The sequence below is a fragment of the Diceros bicornis genome, unplaced genomic scaffold, assembly GCF_020826845.1.
Source record: "Diceros bicornis minor isolate mBicDic1 unplaced genomic scaffold, mDicBic1.mat.cur scaffold_73_ctg1, whole genome shotgun sequence".
NCBI lineage: Eukaryota > Metazoa > Chordata > Mammalia > Perissodactyla > Rhinocerotidae > Diceros > Diceros bicornis.
Genome location: NW_026691615.1, coordinates 1,748,531 through 1,766,298, shown reverse-complemented (window position 1 = coordinate 1,766,298; position 17,768 = coordinate 1,748,531). Strand labels below are relative to the sequence as shown.

At 43.8% G+C, this 17,768-nt stretch overlaps 1 protein-coding gene across 1 annotated transcript in view; it reads right to left on the bottom strand.

The window, feature by feature from the left end:
* The window catches only part of LOC131403573 (complement C3-like), a 44,966-nt gene that overhangs the window by 8,564 nt on the left and 18,634 nt on the right, over window positions 1-17,768 (bottom strand). The window contains exons 21-28 of the mRNA XM_058537989.1: window positions 16,944-17,156; window positions 13,958-14,024; window positions 13,775-13,861; window positions 12,797-13,000; window positions 12,266-12,341; window positions 11,793-11,952; window positions 10,672-10,770; window positions 1,454-1,610 (exon numbers count right to left, since the gene is read on the bottom strand). Coding sequence (XP_058393972.1) covers window positions 1,454-1,610; window positions 10,672-10,770; window positions 11,793-11,952; window positions 12,266-12,341; window positions 12,797-13,000; window positions 13,775-13,861; window positions 13,958-14,024; window positions 16,944-17,156 — 1,063 coding nt within the window. The remainder of the gene's footprint in view (window positions 1-1,453; window positions 1,611-10,671; window positions 10,771-11,792; window positions 11,953-12,265; window positions 12,342-12,796; window positions 13,001-13,774; window positions 13,862-13,957; window positions 14,025-16,943; window positions 17,157-17,768) is intronic.

Below are 17,768 nucleotides of genomic sequence, written 5' to 3'. Positions count from 1 at the left end.
GTTCGTAGGGTTTTCATGACCAATTTTTCAGAATTGGGTGGCCAGATCCTTCTTCCTAGTCTGTCTTAATCTGGAAGCTCCACTGAAAACTGTCCACCACGGGTGGCCCTGCTGGTGTTTGAAATAACAGTAGCATAGCTTTCAGCATCACAGCAACATGAAGCTGCCACAGAATGACAACTGATGGATGGGTGGTGTGGTTCCCCAACTCGGAAATGAATCTGAACTGTGGCGGCGAAAGCACCAAATTTTAACCACTAGACCACCAGAGCTGGCTTTTCTCCATCTACTCTTGGTTAATTCTTCCTGAACTTGCACAATTCAACTTCAATGGCACCCCAAGACTGAGTGAGGCCCTTCCTTCTGTCTCTCAAAGCATCCTTTGCTTCTCCCATCCCAGCATTACGATGCTCTATAGCGATCTATTAACTCATTTCTTTCCTCAACTGGAGGTGGGTCCATGATGGCAGGCACTGTGCTATAGTCACCATGATATCCCAAGTGCCTAAGAAAGTACCTGTTGCAGAGACTGTCACCAAGAACCATTCTCTCCTCTTCCTGGGCACACAGTTGGACTACATCTCCCAGAAGGCTTTGCAGGTATGTATGGCTACATGACTGAGCTCTAGTCAACGGAATGTGCAGGGCAGTGATGGGGTCACTTCCATGCCTGGTCCACTTCCCTTGCACAATCCTTCTGACTCTTTCCCCTTCTGCCTGGATGGAATGGATTCTGAGGCCCTAGGGTGGCAGAGCTGTGAAAAGATAGGTCTGGATCCCTACCAATTTAGGACACACATACTGTGCTGTTACACAGTAAGAAACACTTCTGTTGTGTTAAATCTCTTCAGTATACGTTCAGATATGTTATATCTGTGAGCATAAACCCGGCACAGTGTCAACACTGGAACCAATGATTAAGCTCTCACTATGTGCTAGGCACTGCACTAAATTCCCTACAGCACTATCTTATCTAATACTAATTACACTTGAGATAATGATAATCTTATTAACAATACTAAAGGCAATAACAACATCAGTGATAAAGCTCTTACTGTGTGCTAGACTCTACTATCTGCACTACTTATTTAATCTTTACAACACCCTATGATGTAGGTATCATTTTAAGATGAGATCCAGATAGGTTAAGTGATTTGTACAAGGTCACACAGTGAGAATGTGGCAGAGTGGGATTTGAATTTCAGTCTGTCTCATGTCAGAACCCATGTCTTTGCTCCTGTGTCATAGCTAGTGATCAGCATGTGCTTGTTGAATGAATAATGCAACGGACCTTCTTGTGTGACTTAGAGTGAGGACTTTTCACACCTTAGAGCCACCCATTCCAGCTTGGCTTCCACCCCAGCTCAGCTTGGAGCCACACGTTCCAGCTCAAGATCGCCACCCTCCAACCCCAGCTGTGCATTCCTCTTTACCCCACCAGGCTGCCCCTCACCTTTGGCTGTGCTCAGAAATTTGTTGAGAAGTGGGTCCTCCAGCTTGCCTAACTGGGCCAGGGCGTAGCCAGCAATGGCCACAGTATATGGTCTCCGCAAGTTGTTGTAGTGGGCTTCAATGAAGTCTCCTGCCTTAATGATGCTGCGTCCCAGGCTCTATGAGAAAGAGGATGGGGTACTCTGGTCAGGAGAGCATTGCTGCCACACACAACTGGTAAGGATAACACAAGCATCACTTCCTGGGCACCAGGGTGGTTTCTGTCCTTGGGACCTGTCTTAGATTTATCTATTTTTGAGGTTTCCTGGACATTTTAACCACTGTGAGCTGCCTTGTTGCTGAGAACCTACAATGTGCCTGGGGCAGTCTATATATCCAGTGGTGTGCTGGTAGATGTTTAACAACCAGCTCTCCAGTGGTGGAGGAGGTGGTTATAGATTGCCAATTACTCTGGTGTAAATTCTCCCACCAGGGCCAAGTTCAAGCTATCAAAGTGGCTTCCCTGAATATGGAGTGGGGAAGAGATGCCCTAAATGGGGACTCATGAGCTAGTATGAGCAGGTTCAGCGCGCCACTGGGAACACCTCTTATCCAATCACCATCATCATCATTATCATCACCCGTCATCGTCATCACCATCATCATCATCCAACATCATCATCATCATCATCATCATCATCATCATCGCCAGCACTGATTATGTGCCAGTCATATATCCACTCATTAACATCATAAAATCTTGTGAGGTAAGTACTATTTTCATCACCATCGCTACTGCACAGATGAGAATACTGAGACCCAGAGAGATGAGGGGCAGAGGAAGACACCATTTGTCGTGTTTGCTGATTTCCACAGTGTAAATACCACTGTGGCTGATTTCAACCTACCAATGCAGCATCATGAATATAGAGTTGGGAAGAGACGGGCAGTAGCACATTATTATATAGTATTTCCACCATACGGATACAATAGACATAAATAACCACATGAGCATAGATAATGATAAAACATAGTAAAATAATTAGGAAGTGATGCATTTTAAGTGTTTATCATCTTTGTTTCTAATGCTTAATGTTTATAGTTTAATTTATTTAACTGTAAGTTTATATAATTTAATTTTAAAAAATGATTGTGTTCAACAACCTGCTTGTGAAATTCCTGGAAACTTAACAATTGGCTTTCTCAAGCTGCCTCCAGTGCAGTCGATTTGAACATTAGCAGTCTGGTTAGACAGTCTGTGCTATACTCCATTATAGTTATAACCACAGACCCTCTAGGACCAGTTCAACCAATCCCCTCTTAGCAATAGAGTAATTAAGAGTGGTTTTGCAGAAACTGAGAAACAAGCTCTTGTCCAGTTTAGGCTGGTTGAGATCAACAATTTATCAGCTGGGTCTGCACAAATGCCCGATAAGTGACCCTTTTGATGTCAAGGTGCTGAAAACTCCACCCTCACATTGCACTAATACCATTATTTTGTGAACATGCATCTTATGAAGAGGTATGATGCTTGACTACGCTTGTGCAGATCATCAATTACCTCACTTCTCCTTACCTCCAATCATCTGTCTCCACACCTCAGACTGTCCTCACCTTCATCTCATAAATTTTGCCCTGAGCCCTGGGTTGGGGAGACAGATCTGGGAGCTTATGCCTCTTGTCTCCTTGCAGATCAATCTCGCCATAAAGTCTTTTCTTTTCTCAAAAGCTGATGCCATAATAATTGGTTTTTTATGCACATTGGGCAAGAGAACCTCAATTTTGTGCGGTAATAATTTTGGTGACCATGAAGGGACAAGGTCCTGTGACCACCCGCCCAAGGGTCTGGAGCCCCAGGCAGGTGCAGGGTCTTTTTGCTGACCCTAAGTGGCTGCCCAGACAACTTTGTTTGGAGGCTCACATGACTGGATTCTCGTTTCCCACTGTGGTGCCCCAGGCCCCCTGACGCTCTTTTTTTCTTTTGAGAGAAGAAACAGCTCCTGGATCAGATGTCTTTTGGGTAAGTAACCTCGTTAAAATGTGCCTGTGCCTAAATTGTCTAATAATCTCTTCAGAATTGTGGGTTAGAGTCGCCACTGGGGAGACTTTTGCTGGGTTAAAGTCCCAAGGTGAGAATTGTGGGTTTGAGTCCCACTCCATAGGAGACAACATAAAAGGGTTATAGCCACCGGGGCACTCAAGAATCAGGTTACAGTCCTGAACTCTGGGCTAGAGTCCCAGAGAATTGGATTTCTGTGTCTGCTCATGTTTGTCTATTTATGACTATTTTATTTGTTAAAATTGGCTGTTCAGGGACTGAGTTTCTCCGTGACCTGACATACTTTCTTTAGAGATTAGCTTGTTTGTTGCAGCTACCTTGGAAAAGCCCCATAAAATGGGAATAACTGTAAACAGCTGGCATGATAACCCAGGATAGAGCCAGCCCGTTGGAACAGCAGTTAAGCGCGCATGCCCTGCTGCGGTGGCCCAGGGTTCACAGGTTCGGATCCCGGGCAAGCACTGATGCACTGCTTGTCAAGCCATGCTGTGGCGGCATCCCATATAAAGTAGAGGAACATGGGCACGGAGGTTAGCCCAGGGCCAATCTTCCTCGGCAAAAAAGAGGAGGATCGGCATCAGATGTTAGCTCAGGGCTGATCTTCCTCACCAAAAAAACAAACAAAGATAACCCAGGATAATTTAAAACTGCACTGGCCACTTTGGGCTCTTTTTGAGCCTCCAAACCAACGAGCAAGGAAAATATTTAGTCTTTAAAGAGTCAAGTGCTCCACCTTCTGGCACAATTCCTCAAAACCTAAATGTTCCAGAAGCTATAAATATTTACCAAAAACTGCAAAATATTACCAACTTGTTCCACATCCTGAGAGCTTGACTTCATCATCATCAGGTTGGAGGCCCCAAAATGTGGTCGGACAAAAATGAAGGTGCACCCCATTTTGTGGTCAGAGATGGCTGGTCAGAAATGTGAGTTGCACTCCGTATTATAGCTAAGTGTCCTGCCAGTCTGCCATCAGCCTCAGGGGAATTACACTGACCATTAGAAGGAACATTTTAATTAGATAAGATAATTTACAAAGCGCACTTAAAAGAAAAGACTTCAAAACTCCAAAGTAACCTTATCAAAAGTTTTGTTGCAAAAGGCTAATAAAAAATTTGGTTATACGATGTACCTAAAAGAAAAATATATTAGGTCGTGGCTTTACAGATGTTCCTGTAATCTACCTTCAAAGGAGAGCCCAAAACAAGCCCCTCCCAGAGTTAACGAGACTCAGAGATTTTCTGGAAAACAGCTACATTAAAGATTACTGGAACTGTTCAACACCACCGGGTAGTTATTGTTTGTCCAGACTGAAACCTGAAAAGATATTTGAAAGCATTTAGTAACTAACAATCAGAAATTTGGCCAAACCGGAAGCTGATATTCAGAGCCTGATAGGAATTTTTTTTAGGCCTTCTCCCCTAAGTTAAAATAAAACTAAGCACCCAGAAGGAAAGAAGCAAATTAGGGATGATGTAGTTGAACAGGCAGATCAATCTATAATATCATTAAATTACAACCCAATTTCTGAGGAATTAACAGCAACTGTCCTTAAAAAAAATCCTTGCAAGACTGGAAATGCAGTTCTAGAGGCAGTTCAGATGTCACCCATTTCCTTTAATCTCAAAAAGCTTGTAACCTTTCTGGGAACTGTTGTCTAGCCCATCACCAATTCCTAAGACTTAAGGGAAAAAAAGGAAAAAAGGAAAGAAAAATGGCCATAAGAGCACCTTTACCCAAAATCTAGAAAAAATATTAGTAGAAAAAGCTTAAAACAAAATTTGGAGTCAATTATTCTTTCATAACTAGTGAGCTTTGCATTACTGTACCTGATTCATTGCAGTATTTTTAAAACAATAGCTGTGGAATCTCTGTGTATGTGTCTATATATCTTATATACATGCAATATTTTTACCTCTGGGTGGTATAATTTCTAAAAGACCTGTATTTAATTGGCTTAAAACAAGCATTTATATAAATGTAATAGCTACTAACCCAAATGTTTCTCAAGCTAATAGGATAAAAAAAATCTTTGGTAAATGAAAGTTTATATAAGTTTGTTGGTTTGATGAAAATAAGTGTCTTCTGAGTTATCAGCATTGGATATGATACAGACATGTTATCTCTGTTACAAAACTTGTTAGCAAAAATAATAACTTAGAATGATAGCTGATTTTTTCTAATGTCTCATGAAGTTTTGTAGGCAATCTAAATAATTGTTGAGAACAAGTAAACTAAATAGATGTGAAAAAGATAAAAGTTTTGGAGGGCTGGCCAAATGGCGTAGTGGTTAAGTGAATGCTCTCCGCTTTGGCGGCCCGGGGTTCAAATGTTCGGATCCTGGGTGCACACTGAGGCACCAATTGTCAAGCCATGCTGTGGCGGCATCCCATATAAAGTAGAGGAAGATGGGCACAGATGTTAGCCCAGGGCCAATCTTCCCCAGCAAAAAGAGGAAGATTGGCATTGGATGTTAGCTCAGAGCTGATCTTACTCACAAAAAACAAAACCAAACCAAACAAAACAAAGATAAAAGTTTTGGGTGAACTTTTTAATAATAATTATGTATTAGGGTGTAAGTACTTAAAATAACTTCAAAATCTTTTGGTAACTTAAAACCTTAGGGTTTTGTTAAGTTAAAAGATAAAATTTATTGAGTACCTAGGTCATTTCCACATAAGATATAATATTAAATATTAACTACTAAACATAGATTTATCTACCTTTTGGCTTCTTATTACAAAGAAACTGGAAAAATACTTGGGTTTATTGATAAACATATTTTGTGCCACACAGAGAAATTTTCCATGAGAAAGCACAAGTTTCTAGACAGTATTTGTGGTTCTGCCATTCCACAGGATGCCAATACATAAAAAAGTTAAGGAAAGTAAAATATATGTTTTAGTAAAGAAGATTTAAGGAATGAAGATATTTTTGTTTGTTTTATTAAGAAAGATAAAGATAAATTTGTCCTAAAGTACTTGGAGGGAAGAAAGAAGGCATGGGAAAAATTCTGAATGTAAAAAGAAAGTTATAGGTTTGTGGAAGATGAACCCTGAAGAAAAAGTTTTGTGTATGGTCAAGTTGGCTAAGATCAAAATGAATTCAATTAAGTGAATAAGTTTTAACATCAAAAGTAGGCTGGTGCAAAATTAAAAAATTTGGTTTTCTTTCTCTGAAAAGGATAATTTCCCTGGACTCTTAGTCTGCTCTTGATAAAGATATTGTAAAAGGTTTTTCTTTACCTTTGAGTAAATCTACCTAAAAGACAGAAATTCTATTTTTTCTCAAAATAATTTCCTATATTCTAAAAAACTGATGTCTATTAAGGAAACTAAGGTTTTTTTTATTTGTTTTTTTGTTTGTTTGTTTGTTTTGTTTTTTAATGCTTAACTCTGTTTGCCTTAAACATTGTCTGTTGTAACCTTGGTTAAATGGATAACTAAGCATTGTTTCACGGTGAGCTATGATCCTATTTGACCAAGTGTTTTAAAATCTTTTGATATTTTTGACAAGCTTCCCCCAAAATTCAAATCCTAAATAAAGTCTTTATTCTGACCTGAAAGCAACTTTGAGAATTCCCAATGGGGCCTGGAACTTCTCAAAGAACTTGTTCTCTCTTTCTATAAAGAGGGAGATATTAAACTAATTAGGCTTATTTGGCATGTTAAATTACATGGGAAGCATTGTCAAATAAATGATGATAATCTTTCTTAGGTTATATTGTGTGGGTAAATGTTATTAATATAAGTGTTTTAAAAATTATATAACATTCCTAAAATTCTGATCTGCCCTTGTTATCAGTCATAATTCTAGTTATTTTGAAATGTTATATGTCGCAGAAATAACCAAATTTCCTTGTCAATTGCCATTTTTAAGTCTTTTGTCATTTGCAGACAGTTATTATTTTACTCTAATGCTTTTGCAAATATGTTTCATCTTCAAAGTGATTCAGGGAAAGGACTCTGACACTTACTCTAGAATACAGGTTTCTGATAAAATTTCAGATTATAAAACTAAACTGGGTAAGAAATCAGAGAACTCTAACAGAGAAACTGATGGCCTCATAAAACTGCTAGTGGAAGATCAAGATCAAGAGTTGATTACACGGGATTGAATGAACTAATGAGGATGACTGTAATTTTTATGACTACTTTTCATTTGAAATATTGCTGGCTTTTTAATGTTTTGTTTGTCCAGATTTAAGGAAACCTTTTCCTCTTACCTTTGTAAGCAGAATTAAAACATTTATCTCTTTCTCCCTACCTGATCCCTCCAGATTTGGAAAACCTTGATGAGTGAATATTCTTATTATCATGGCATACAGTTATTTGCATAAGTTCAATAAGAATCTGTTCTCCTTATAACAGGACACAATTGGAAACATTGGTTATATTACCAAGTCTTTGACTGGAATGTCATATTTGAGAGAAAGATGCATAGACTCATCTATGACCAAACAGCTTTAAGGAACAAGGGTTGACTGTATGAGACAAATAAAGTCATTTGGAAATATTGGCCTGGTACCTTGCTTACAGGGTTCCCAGCAACCCTACCAGGTGAGTAAGAAGGCCATTCCTGGGGCCGGCCCCGTGGCTTAGTGGTTAAGTGCACATGCTCCACTACTGCCGGCCCAGGTTCGGATCCCGGGCGCGCACCGACGCACTGCTTCTCCAGCCACGGTGAGGCCGCATCCCACATATGGCAACTAGAAGGATGTGCAACTATGACGTACAACTATCTACTGGGGCTTTGAGGGGGAAAAAAAGGAGGAGGATTGGCAATAGATGTTAGCTCAGAGCCAGTCTTCCTCAGCAAAAAGAGGAAGATTAGCATGGATGTTAGTTCAGGGCTGATCTTCCTCACAAAAAAAAAAAAAAGAAGGCCATTCCATGGAAGGTGCAAGAACCTCAGGACATTTTGGGGAACCTCAAGAGAAAAGAGGAATCCACCCAAATCTATAGGTATTGCAGGTAGACTGATGACAAGTCCTTGGCTTGGCTTTCCTGGCTGCAAGAGGCCTTTAAAGTTCAATCTGAGATTGCTTATGAAAAGTTCCAGCAAAGCAGATTTAAAAGAGCCTATATGATCAACTGTTATTCTTTTTGTACTTATATAAATAATTGAGCCAAGTTTATTGAAACTAGACATTTTGCAAACCAATTATTTTTATTTATTTATTTTTTTGTGAGGAAGATCAGCTAGCTCTGAGCTAACATCCATGCCAATCCTCCTCTTTTTGCTGAGGAAGACTGGCCCTGAGATAACATCCATGCCTATCTTCCTCTACTTTATATGGGACACTGCCACAGCATGGCCTGACAAGCGGTGCATCAGTGCATGCCAGGGATCTGAACCCAGGCTGCCAGCAGTGGAGTGTGCGCACTTAACCGCTATGCCACGGGGCCGGCCCCCCAAGTAGTTTTAATTTGGCTATCTTTGGTACAAATGAGGGTGATTTTAGAGAGAAAAATTATGTTTCAATAAAAACGATAGTACACATTTATGGAGATTAGATTCTAGTTCTGTTAATTGTCTTTGAGGTTTTTGTTTTCTATCTGTAACCTGGACTGGATCCTGAATCATCCTAGTCTCCTCAGATATTTGACTACAAATCTCCAAACTAATGTTTTCAATTTTTTCCATCCTTTTCATTTGCACATCGGGCAAGAGAACCTCAATTTTGTGTGGTAACATGATAGTGCTATGTTGTAGTAGAAAATGTTGCTATGTTGTAGTAGAAACTAATCCTTTTGCCTGCCCAGCTGTCTCTCCTCCATCTACCCTTGACTTTGGTAGGAACTTCTTCTCCTCCCTTTCCTTCACACAGCAAAAGTGGAAGCAGCCATATGTGCCCACTGAGACCTAATTCCTGGCTTCAGCTGATTGGTTCAGGGTTGATCACCTGACCCAGGCTGAGCCAATCAGAACCCTTCCCTGGGAATCTGAAAGCTCTAGCCTTAGTCTGGTTATTTCCCCAAGGAAGGCAGCCATGTCCTGCCAGGCAGGCTGGGTGACATGGAAAGCTGAATTATTGGTCAAAAGGGAATGAAGGACACAGGAGAGAAGAACAGAACATTCTGGCAGAGTCCCTGAGGCCACTTTCATCTTTGCACTTGATAAATCCTTCAGTCCTTAAAACAAATCCCCCACCTATTTTTGTATAACCTGGGTCACATGTTTGTTACATCTAGGACAACTCAGAGAGTCCTAAAAAATACAAAGATTATTATTCCGTTTTACAGCTGCACACACTGAGACCCAGTAAACGGAAGTGTCTGAAAGTCAGGATATGAAGCCAGATATGTCTGAACCTACAGCCCTAACGCTGTGTCTTTTCAATCATAATTTCTCTCAAATCTGCAATATTTGAACCAGAGAGGCCCAGGTCACTGTTGGGCATTAAAGGTAACAGCCCTTGTATTTGCTTCCTGCTTCACTGGCCTCCTTCCCTCCATCTCTTTTCTGGGGTCCTGAGAAGGGAGAAGCAGCTGGTTGAAGGTGGGATCCTGGAGTTCCCCACTCAGGAAGCTAAAGGTCAAACAACCCCCTCTCAAACCCCAGGACAAAGCAGATGGAGCGATTACAGACTCTCAGGAGCCCATCTTTCTAAGCTTCTCTGCTTCAAAACCAGAGGAAAAGGGGACAGTGATGAGGCAACATTTTAAATCATTTCTTGTTTAGGGTCATGGACCCATTTGAAAATCTCCTGAAAGATCCCCCAGGCTGAGGAAATAGTCTCAATGTTTTTTTAGCTCTGTGTCTTGGGTTTTCTTTAGAGAAACAGAAAATATACAAATGTACTGATTATGTAGGTGGGATGTGGAAAGCCGGCTGAAGGGGCTTTTGTTAAACTTGGCTAAAACTCTCTAAAAATGGTAAAGCAAGAAGAAAGGACCCCATCTTTAATCTCTTTGTGTCTTGTTTTCTCATCTGTAAACCGGGGACAGTAAGAGTAGCCAACTTCTTGGGCTTTTAGAAGGATTACAAGACTTAAATATGTGAAGCTCTTAGATGAGTGTGTTAATTACCCAATAAATATTAGGCATTATCATGGCCACGTGCTGGCTGTTATTGCACTGGGGAGGACAGGAAACCTCCTGAATGCAACACCTCACCCTCCAAAGTAGAAATGCCTTGGTTAAGGGAGAGGAGGGAGGGAGAGGATGGGGGACACTTACGTTGACCTGTCCCTCGCAAATATCTTTAGCCTCTTGCAGCGCGATGAGAACAAAGGCTGTGAGGGCCACCTCTTTCTCCTCGGCTTTCCGGAAGCCACCCTAGAGTGGGGAGCAGGAAGCAAAAATAAGGTCATCAGTGTATCCCCACATGCCAACCAACCCCCCTGGGGGATCAGCAGGTCAAAGCAAGGCTGGTTCTCTCCCCGGTGTCTCTTCAGGAGGGCCAAACTCTTTAGAATTCATTCATTCTGCAAATGTCGCTGGTGCTGTGGATACGATGGTGGATAAAAACAGGCAGCAACCCCAGCCCTCACAGAACTCCCTGTCTAATAGGGTAGACAGACACAAACCAACCAGCCTACCAACATATATATAGTTACAAACTTATGAGTGCTGTGCAGGAGAAGTGGATGAGGCAGTGAGAAGGGATAGTTGGAATATGACTCAGTTGGGCAGTTTAGGAAAGGTGTCCCTGAGAGATGACAGGTGGAGCCACGATCTGAAGAGTGAGTAGGAGTCAACTCTCAAAGAGGGCAGGGGTTAGCATACCAGGCAGTGGGAACAGCATGTGCAAAGGCCCTGTGACTGGAGACAGCAAGGCTCCTAGCAGTACAGATGGAGTGTGGAGACAGAGGGCAAGGCTGAAGCTGGAAGCCTGAAAAGGCAGGCTAAGGCAGGGGTTCTCCAGCTTACACGCTCATCAGCACCACCTCAGTGGGCTTGTTAAAATTCTGATTCCTAGGCCCCGCCCCTTAAGTTTCTGATTCAGTGCATCTGGAGTCCAGCCCAAGAAGGTGCATTTCTAAGAAGTTTGCAGGTGATGCTGATACAGCTGGCCTGGGGACCACACTTTGAGAACCACAGGCCTAAAGAGTTCTGTGTCTGTGTTTGTTTTAAGAGCAATGGGGAACCAAGGGACTTTCATTTTGCATTGGACTCTGCAGGACTCACCAGGTTTTTGCAAAGGAGGAATGACACTCTTGGCTCCTTTATTTCCCTGGTCCCCCCGCCCCCACTACAGCAAATTGGGCAGTGTGCAGATGGGGGAGTCTTTATCCTCTCCATCCTGTGAGGCTTAGGTGCCCCTCTTCCCCAGCCTGCCCTGAATTCCTGCCTCTTACAATCATTTCTTGATGTATCACGGGACCATCCTCCTGGAAGACTCCATCCGGCTTCTGCTTCTGCAGGATCAGCCATTTGACAGCGCCGCAGAGGACCTGGGAGTCGATGGCGATGAGGTTGGAGGCCAGAGAGAAGACCTTGACCACATAGGCTGTCAGCCTGGAGGTGGGCACAGAGCGTGAACCAATCGGCTCTGGGATCCAGAGACTGACATCCCAGGCAGCCAATGAGCAGAGAGGGGCAGGGCTGATTTCCCTTCCCAGGGCTCACGACCCAATACTGCATGCAGTGGGCGATTAACGCTTGATGATTGCAGGTCACTCAGCCAGCGGGTGCCTTGACTCTGCTGATGGAGGGATCCAGTCACAGAGGGCTGTGTGGGTGAGGCTCCCTAGACCACCACAGGCCAGGATCCAGGCCCTGATCAGGGGTGTACAAGCCGAGGATGGGCAAGCTGACCGTGGCGACTCACCAGGTGCTGGCTGGCCGGTTCTGGAAGGCTGCAAATGCTGAGCTGGGTTGTCTGAAGGCCAGCTGCTGGGTGTACCCTGCAGGGAAGGGAGAAATGTCGCCAGAGGAACAGGGGCTGAGTGGAGGGTGTGGCTGGTGTGTCGCCAGGCAGGGGACAAGGGGTTTAGAGATGTTCAAGGATTCTATGGGGGGGGGGCAGGGGTTCAGAGAGGAAAGAGGGGGCTCAGAGCAGGGGAGGGATGTCTGGTAGGGAGGGGAGCTTAAAGGGGGGTCGGACTTAGATGGGGTGAGGGACCAGAGAAAGGGAGGGGAAGGAGTTCTCAGAGGAGATGGGGTTCAGAGAGTGGAGGGTCCTCAAGGGGGTTTGGGGGCAAGGGGCCTCAGTGGGGGAAGGAGCTCCGAGAGGGGGCTCAAAGGGGTCAGGGGGTCTCAGAGAAGGGCGGACCCTCGATAGGAGGCGGAGTCTCAGGGAAGGTAAAGCTCAAAGAGGGGGCAGGTGGGTTGTGTCTCTAAGAGGCGCGGGGGCGCATACCCTTTTTGATGAGCTCCAAGGACTCCCGTCGCTTCTCCAGACCGAATTTCTCCCACTGCTCGGTGTGGTCCAGGTAATGCACTGCGATGACCGTGGGCGTCATGCCGATCATGTTCTGCTCCCCGCAGCCCGAGGGGGTCACAATGAGGTGCTTCAAACGCTCCCCTTCGACAGCGTCTTCTGCCATCTGGGCCACTGGGGTCCCTGCAGCCGGGCGGGAGGTCGGCACTCAGGCCAGGTGACCCACCATGGTGTGGGGTGGGATGGGAGGGTCGGGGCTGCCCCCACTGTTCTCAGGCTCTGACCAGCGAGGGCCAAGGGGTCAGAGACAGCTGGGGGGCATGTGATAGCGGGCAGAGCTGCATGACTCAGTGGCTGGAGGTGGGGAGGTCTGCCTTTGTGGGGGTGAGGGTTTGTGCTTCACAGGGGCACTCCAGTCCTGGGTCCTCTTGTGACACCAGTGGTAAATTAACTCCAGTAACAATAGTCATGACTACTAATATGTGCTTACTGCTATTTGCCAGGCTCTGTTCTAAGAGAACACCATATAGTATCTCATTTAATCCTCCCAACAACCCTTAGATATAGATACTATTATTCTCCCCCATCACAGATGAGGAAACCAAGGGTCTCTCCTCAAAACATTACATCTCACAGGTTGCAAGGTGCCTTTCCAGCTCCTTCTTGTCCCTTCTCACCCCAGTCCTCCCTCCTGGGCAATTGGTTCCAGAATTTCTGCTCTTGAACTATACTGCTCCTCATTTAAATGTCTTCATCAGTGAAAGCTATTTGCTGAACTACATGCTGCCTGGAGCCTTTTATAAAACAGATCAAGGAGGAGTTGTTCTAGCTGAAGTGAAGGAGGGATACACGGATGTTAAATATCCCCAGAATAGATGGAACCGGGTTCCCTTCGGGGGTCACAGCCCGCCTGACACCTTCCTGGGCCCCATGTGCTCAGGGCCAAGAGCATCTCACCTTGCAGGAGGATCTTGGTCTCCGACTCCGTGTCTGGGACTTGGTCGCTGAGGTCTGCAGCAGGGACCTCTTCTCGCTGCTCTCCATCTGCCAGATGAATGGGAGACCCTGATGGCACCAGCCCCCTCCCACCACACCCTGCACCACCCCCCAGGTCCCACCCCTCTCCAGTGGCTGACTCACTTTTACCCAGGTGTTCTGGATCCAGTGTGCGAATGGCCACGGTTTTGTTGACTCTGATTCCTTCCGGCTGGATGGTGTTGGGGGCAGGAGGGGTTGGGTGAATGAAAGGACAGACAGACAGACAGCTGGTTAGCAGGGCACTGTTGTTCTGGGGATTACTGTAGCAGAGGCATGATGGCATCCACCCTGTCTTAGCTGTGTGACTGGGAGCCAGTCACTCAGCCTCTCTGTCCCTCAGCTTCCTTCCTTATAAGGAAGAGGCAACACAAACACCTACTTCATACTGTTGTCATGAGAATTATGTTAGAAATTAATAACAAAATAACAAAACCTTGTGAAATCTTCCTATGTGCCTAGAGGCTTTCTTTACTTGGTTTAACTCATTTGCTCTTCACAATGCCAACTTAAAAGGCAAATATTTGCCAGTTATTTTACCCTCAAAATGAGTTTACTCAGGAATAGCCAAAGGAATTGCAATTCAGGACCAAAGAAATTGCAAGTCAGGAGGTGCCTGCTATGGCAAACCATAGACAAATCCAGCTAACAAAGGAGAGGAGCTTCTTTTATAGAGAAAAGGGGGAGTAGGGAGGGGCTGTTCTAAAGAAAGTCCATTGGGCGAAAGTAACAGTTCAGGGCAGTGGCGGCTTCTCATTGGCTGAGCTGGGGCTTTTCTCATTGGCTGAGCTGGGGCTTTTCTCATTGGCTGAGCTGGGGCTTTTATCATTGGCTGGACTGTTGCCCAGTGCCGAGAGAAATCTTCCTTCTGTAAAGTCATTTGCTTCCTCTCCAAGGTACAAGCTTAAATCTCTTCCTGTTTGGTGTAATTGACCATGTGTGATAGGGCATGAGAGCTCCCTCTACAGGCCTTCCTGACTCCAATATAGTTACAGTTTCTTTTATTGATTTCCACAAGAACCCAGTGGGGGTGGGTATTGCTATTATCACTCCCATTTTAAAGATGGGGAAACTGGGGTACAGAGAGGTGAAGTAACTTGCTCAAGGTCACACACTACAAGGTTTGAACCTTGAAGTCTGGCTCCAGACTCTGTTTTTAACCCACTGCTTCTCGATGAGATAAATAAAATAAATTTTTAAAAATTAAATTAAATTAAAAATTTTAGAATAAAATAAAATTTAAAACTATAGTAATAAATAAATAATAATAAATAATAAATAAAATAAACAAAACAAAAATAAATAAAAGAATGTGCCTAAATACTTAGCACAGAGCCTAGCACACAGTAAGCACTCAATTAAAACAGGAGCCGTCTTAATTAGTATCAAAGGCCCAACTAAAGCTCTCATGTGTCTACAGATAAACCTCCATGGTGGACAGTGGCTGTTTTTGCCTTCCCCGAACCTATTCTCCTTTCATCTGGTTATAATGCCCAGATTTTCCTTTGCAGACTGAGTTTAGTCCAGTGGCTTGCGGGTGAATACTTAACATGCAGCTTTGGGAAGAAAAGACGCTGATTTGTGGCGCTGCCAATTTCCATCCTGTAAATATCTCCGCCATGATGGATTTCAAGCTACCAGTGTGAGTGAGTGCAGAATTGGGAAGTGATGGGCACACTGGCTCTTGGGAGCTGGGCCATGCAGGCTCTAGCACACTGCTGGGCTTTCTCCCCACCAGTGCCCAGCTGAGCCAAATTGGAGCCAGAGGCAAAAGGAAAAACGTGTGCCCCTAAATATACCTAAATATTTTTAGGTATTTTTTTAATGGCTAATTTTATTCCAGAACATTAACGTAGTTGAAAAAATATGAGTTTGTTTCCCTTAAAGCCAGGAAAGAAAAATTATAATAAATTCTAGTTTGGGTATAAATCAAACATTTTAATAGAAAATCACAGTCAGGTTTAATACATTTGGTTTTCAGTGTTTCAATATTTTTTCCAACTACTTTAACATTTGGGGGAAAAATTAATCATTAAAATACATACGTAGGCACGCCTATGGGGGCGCTCATTTTTCCTTTTGCTTCAGGCTCCTGTATAACTTGGCTTGATACTGTCAGATCCTGTCTCCATTTAAAATTTTAATATTTTGCTGGTCACAGATATTTTTGGCATTGACTTTGATTTCTTAAAATACTGCATTAAAATATTTTTATCTTGTTTGTGATCTCACGTCTTGCTTTAAAATATCAATAAGAGATGATAAAAGACATTTTTATTGATGATTTTTATCTCCTATGTATTGTATTTTATTTATTTATTTATTTTTATTTTAACCATCCACTGTTTTATTTTATTTATTTATTTATTTGTGAGGAAGATCAGCCGTGAGCTAACATCCCTGCCAGTTGTCCTCTTTTTGCTGAGGAAGACTGGCCCTGAGCTAACATCCGTGCTGATCTTCCTACACTTATGTGGGATGCTGCCACGGTATGGCCTGACAAGCGCTGCATCGGTGTGTGCCCGGGATCCGAACCCGGGCCGCCAGCAGTGGAGCGAGCACACTTAACCACTACGCCACGGGGCCGGCCCCTCTTCTATGTATTTTAAAGTATTCCACAGTGTGGGAAATAGTAGAAACATAACTGTTAATGTACTTTTTCAGGTAAAAATCATAGGTAAAAATAGAAGTTTCCTATGTTCTTGCATCGTATATTATTGCTTTATAAAGTTTGCTCTGCGAAATATGTTTTCCCAAGATTTTTAAAATCAAAAGAAAACTCCTATACTGAAATGTGTCACAAAATATCATACTGGATATTAAAACGTATGTTAAAGAAAACATATATTATTGGTCTTTATTACTGAGCTTTTGGGCACCCCATAAAATTCTGTGCCTGAGGTGAGTGCCTCACTTGGCTCACCCTCATCCTGGCCCTGCTTCTGAACATCTAGGACTCCTAAATTTCCCATGCTGGACAGTGGACACCCTTCATTTCTCAGAGCCTGGGTCTCCAAACTGGGTTGACAGCACAGGGAGGACAGGAGCCTTTCCTGAAGGACAAGGGGCAGCAGGTGCCCCAAAGACTCACCACGACCTTCAGGGTCTTCTTGACACCATCGCTGATGAAGTGGTGATAGACAGCAGCCTTGACCTCCACCTCCTGTAGGCCAGTCTTCAAGGGCACAATGACATAAGGCACAGCCAGCGAGGACTTGGGCGGGATGGTCACAGTCTGCTGGTGGCGCCTCTTGGCAGTGGCCAGGCTGCAGAAGGCTGGATTGTGGAGGAGTTCCACCCTCACCTGCAGGAGGCAGAGAGTATCAAGTCAGGGGCATGTACATCATAATGACTATAATTCACAAGCCATAAAATAACAAGTGTTGGAGAGGATGGGGAGAAAAGGGAACTCTTATACACTGCTGGTGAGAGTGCAAACTGGTGCAGCCACTGTGGAAAACAGTATGGAGATTCCTCAAAAAATTAAGACTAGAACTACCGTATGATCCAGCTATTCCACTGCTGGGTATTTATCCAAAGAACATGAAAATACGAATGCATAAAGATATATACACCCCTGTGTTCATTGCAGCATTATTTGCAATATCCAAGACTTGGAAGCAACCTAGGTGCCCATGAAGGGAGGAATGGATAAAGAAGGTGTGGTGTATATATACACACAATGGAATACTACTCAGCCATAAAAAAAGGATGATATCTGGGGGCTGACCCAGTGGCGTAGTGGTTAAGTTCGCACGCTCCACTTCAGCAGCCTGGGGTTTGTGGGTTTGGATCCTGGGCACAGACTGACACATCACTTATCAAGCCATGCTGTGGCCGCATCCCACATATAAAGTAGAGGAAGATGGGCATGGATATTAGCCCATGGCCAGTCTTCCTCAGCAAAAAAAGAGGA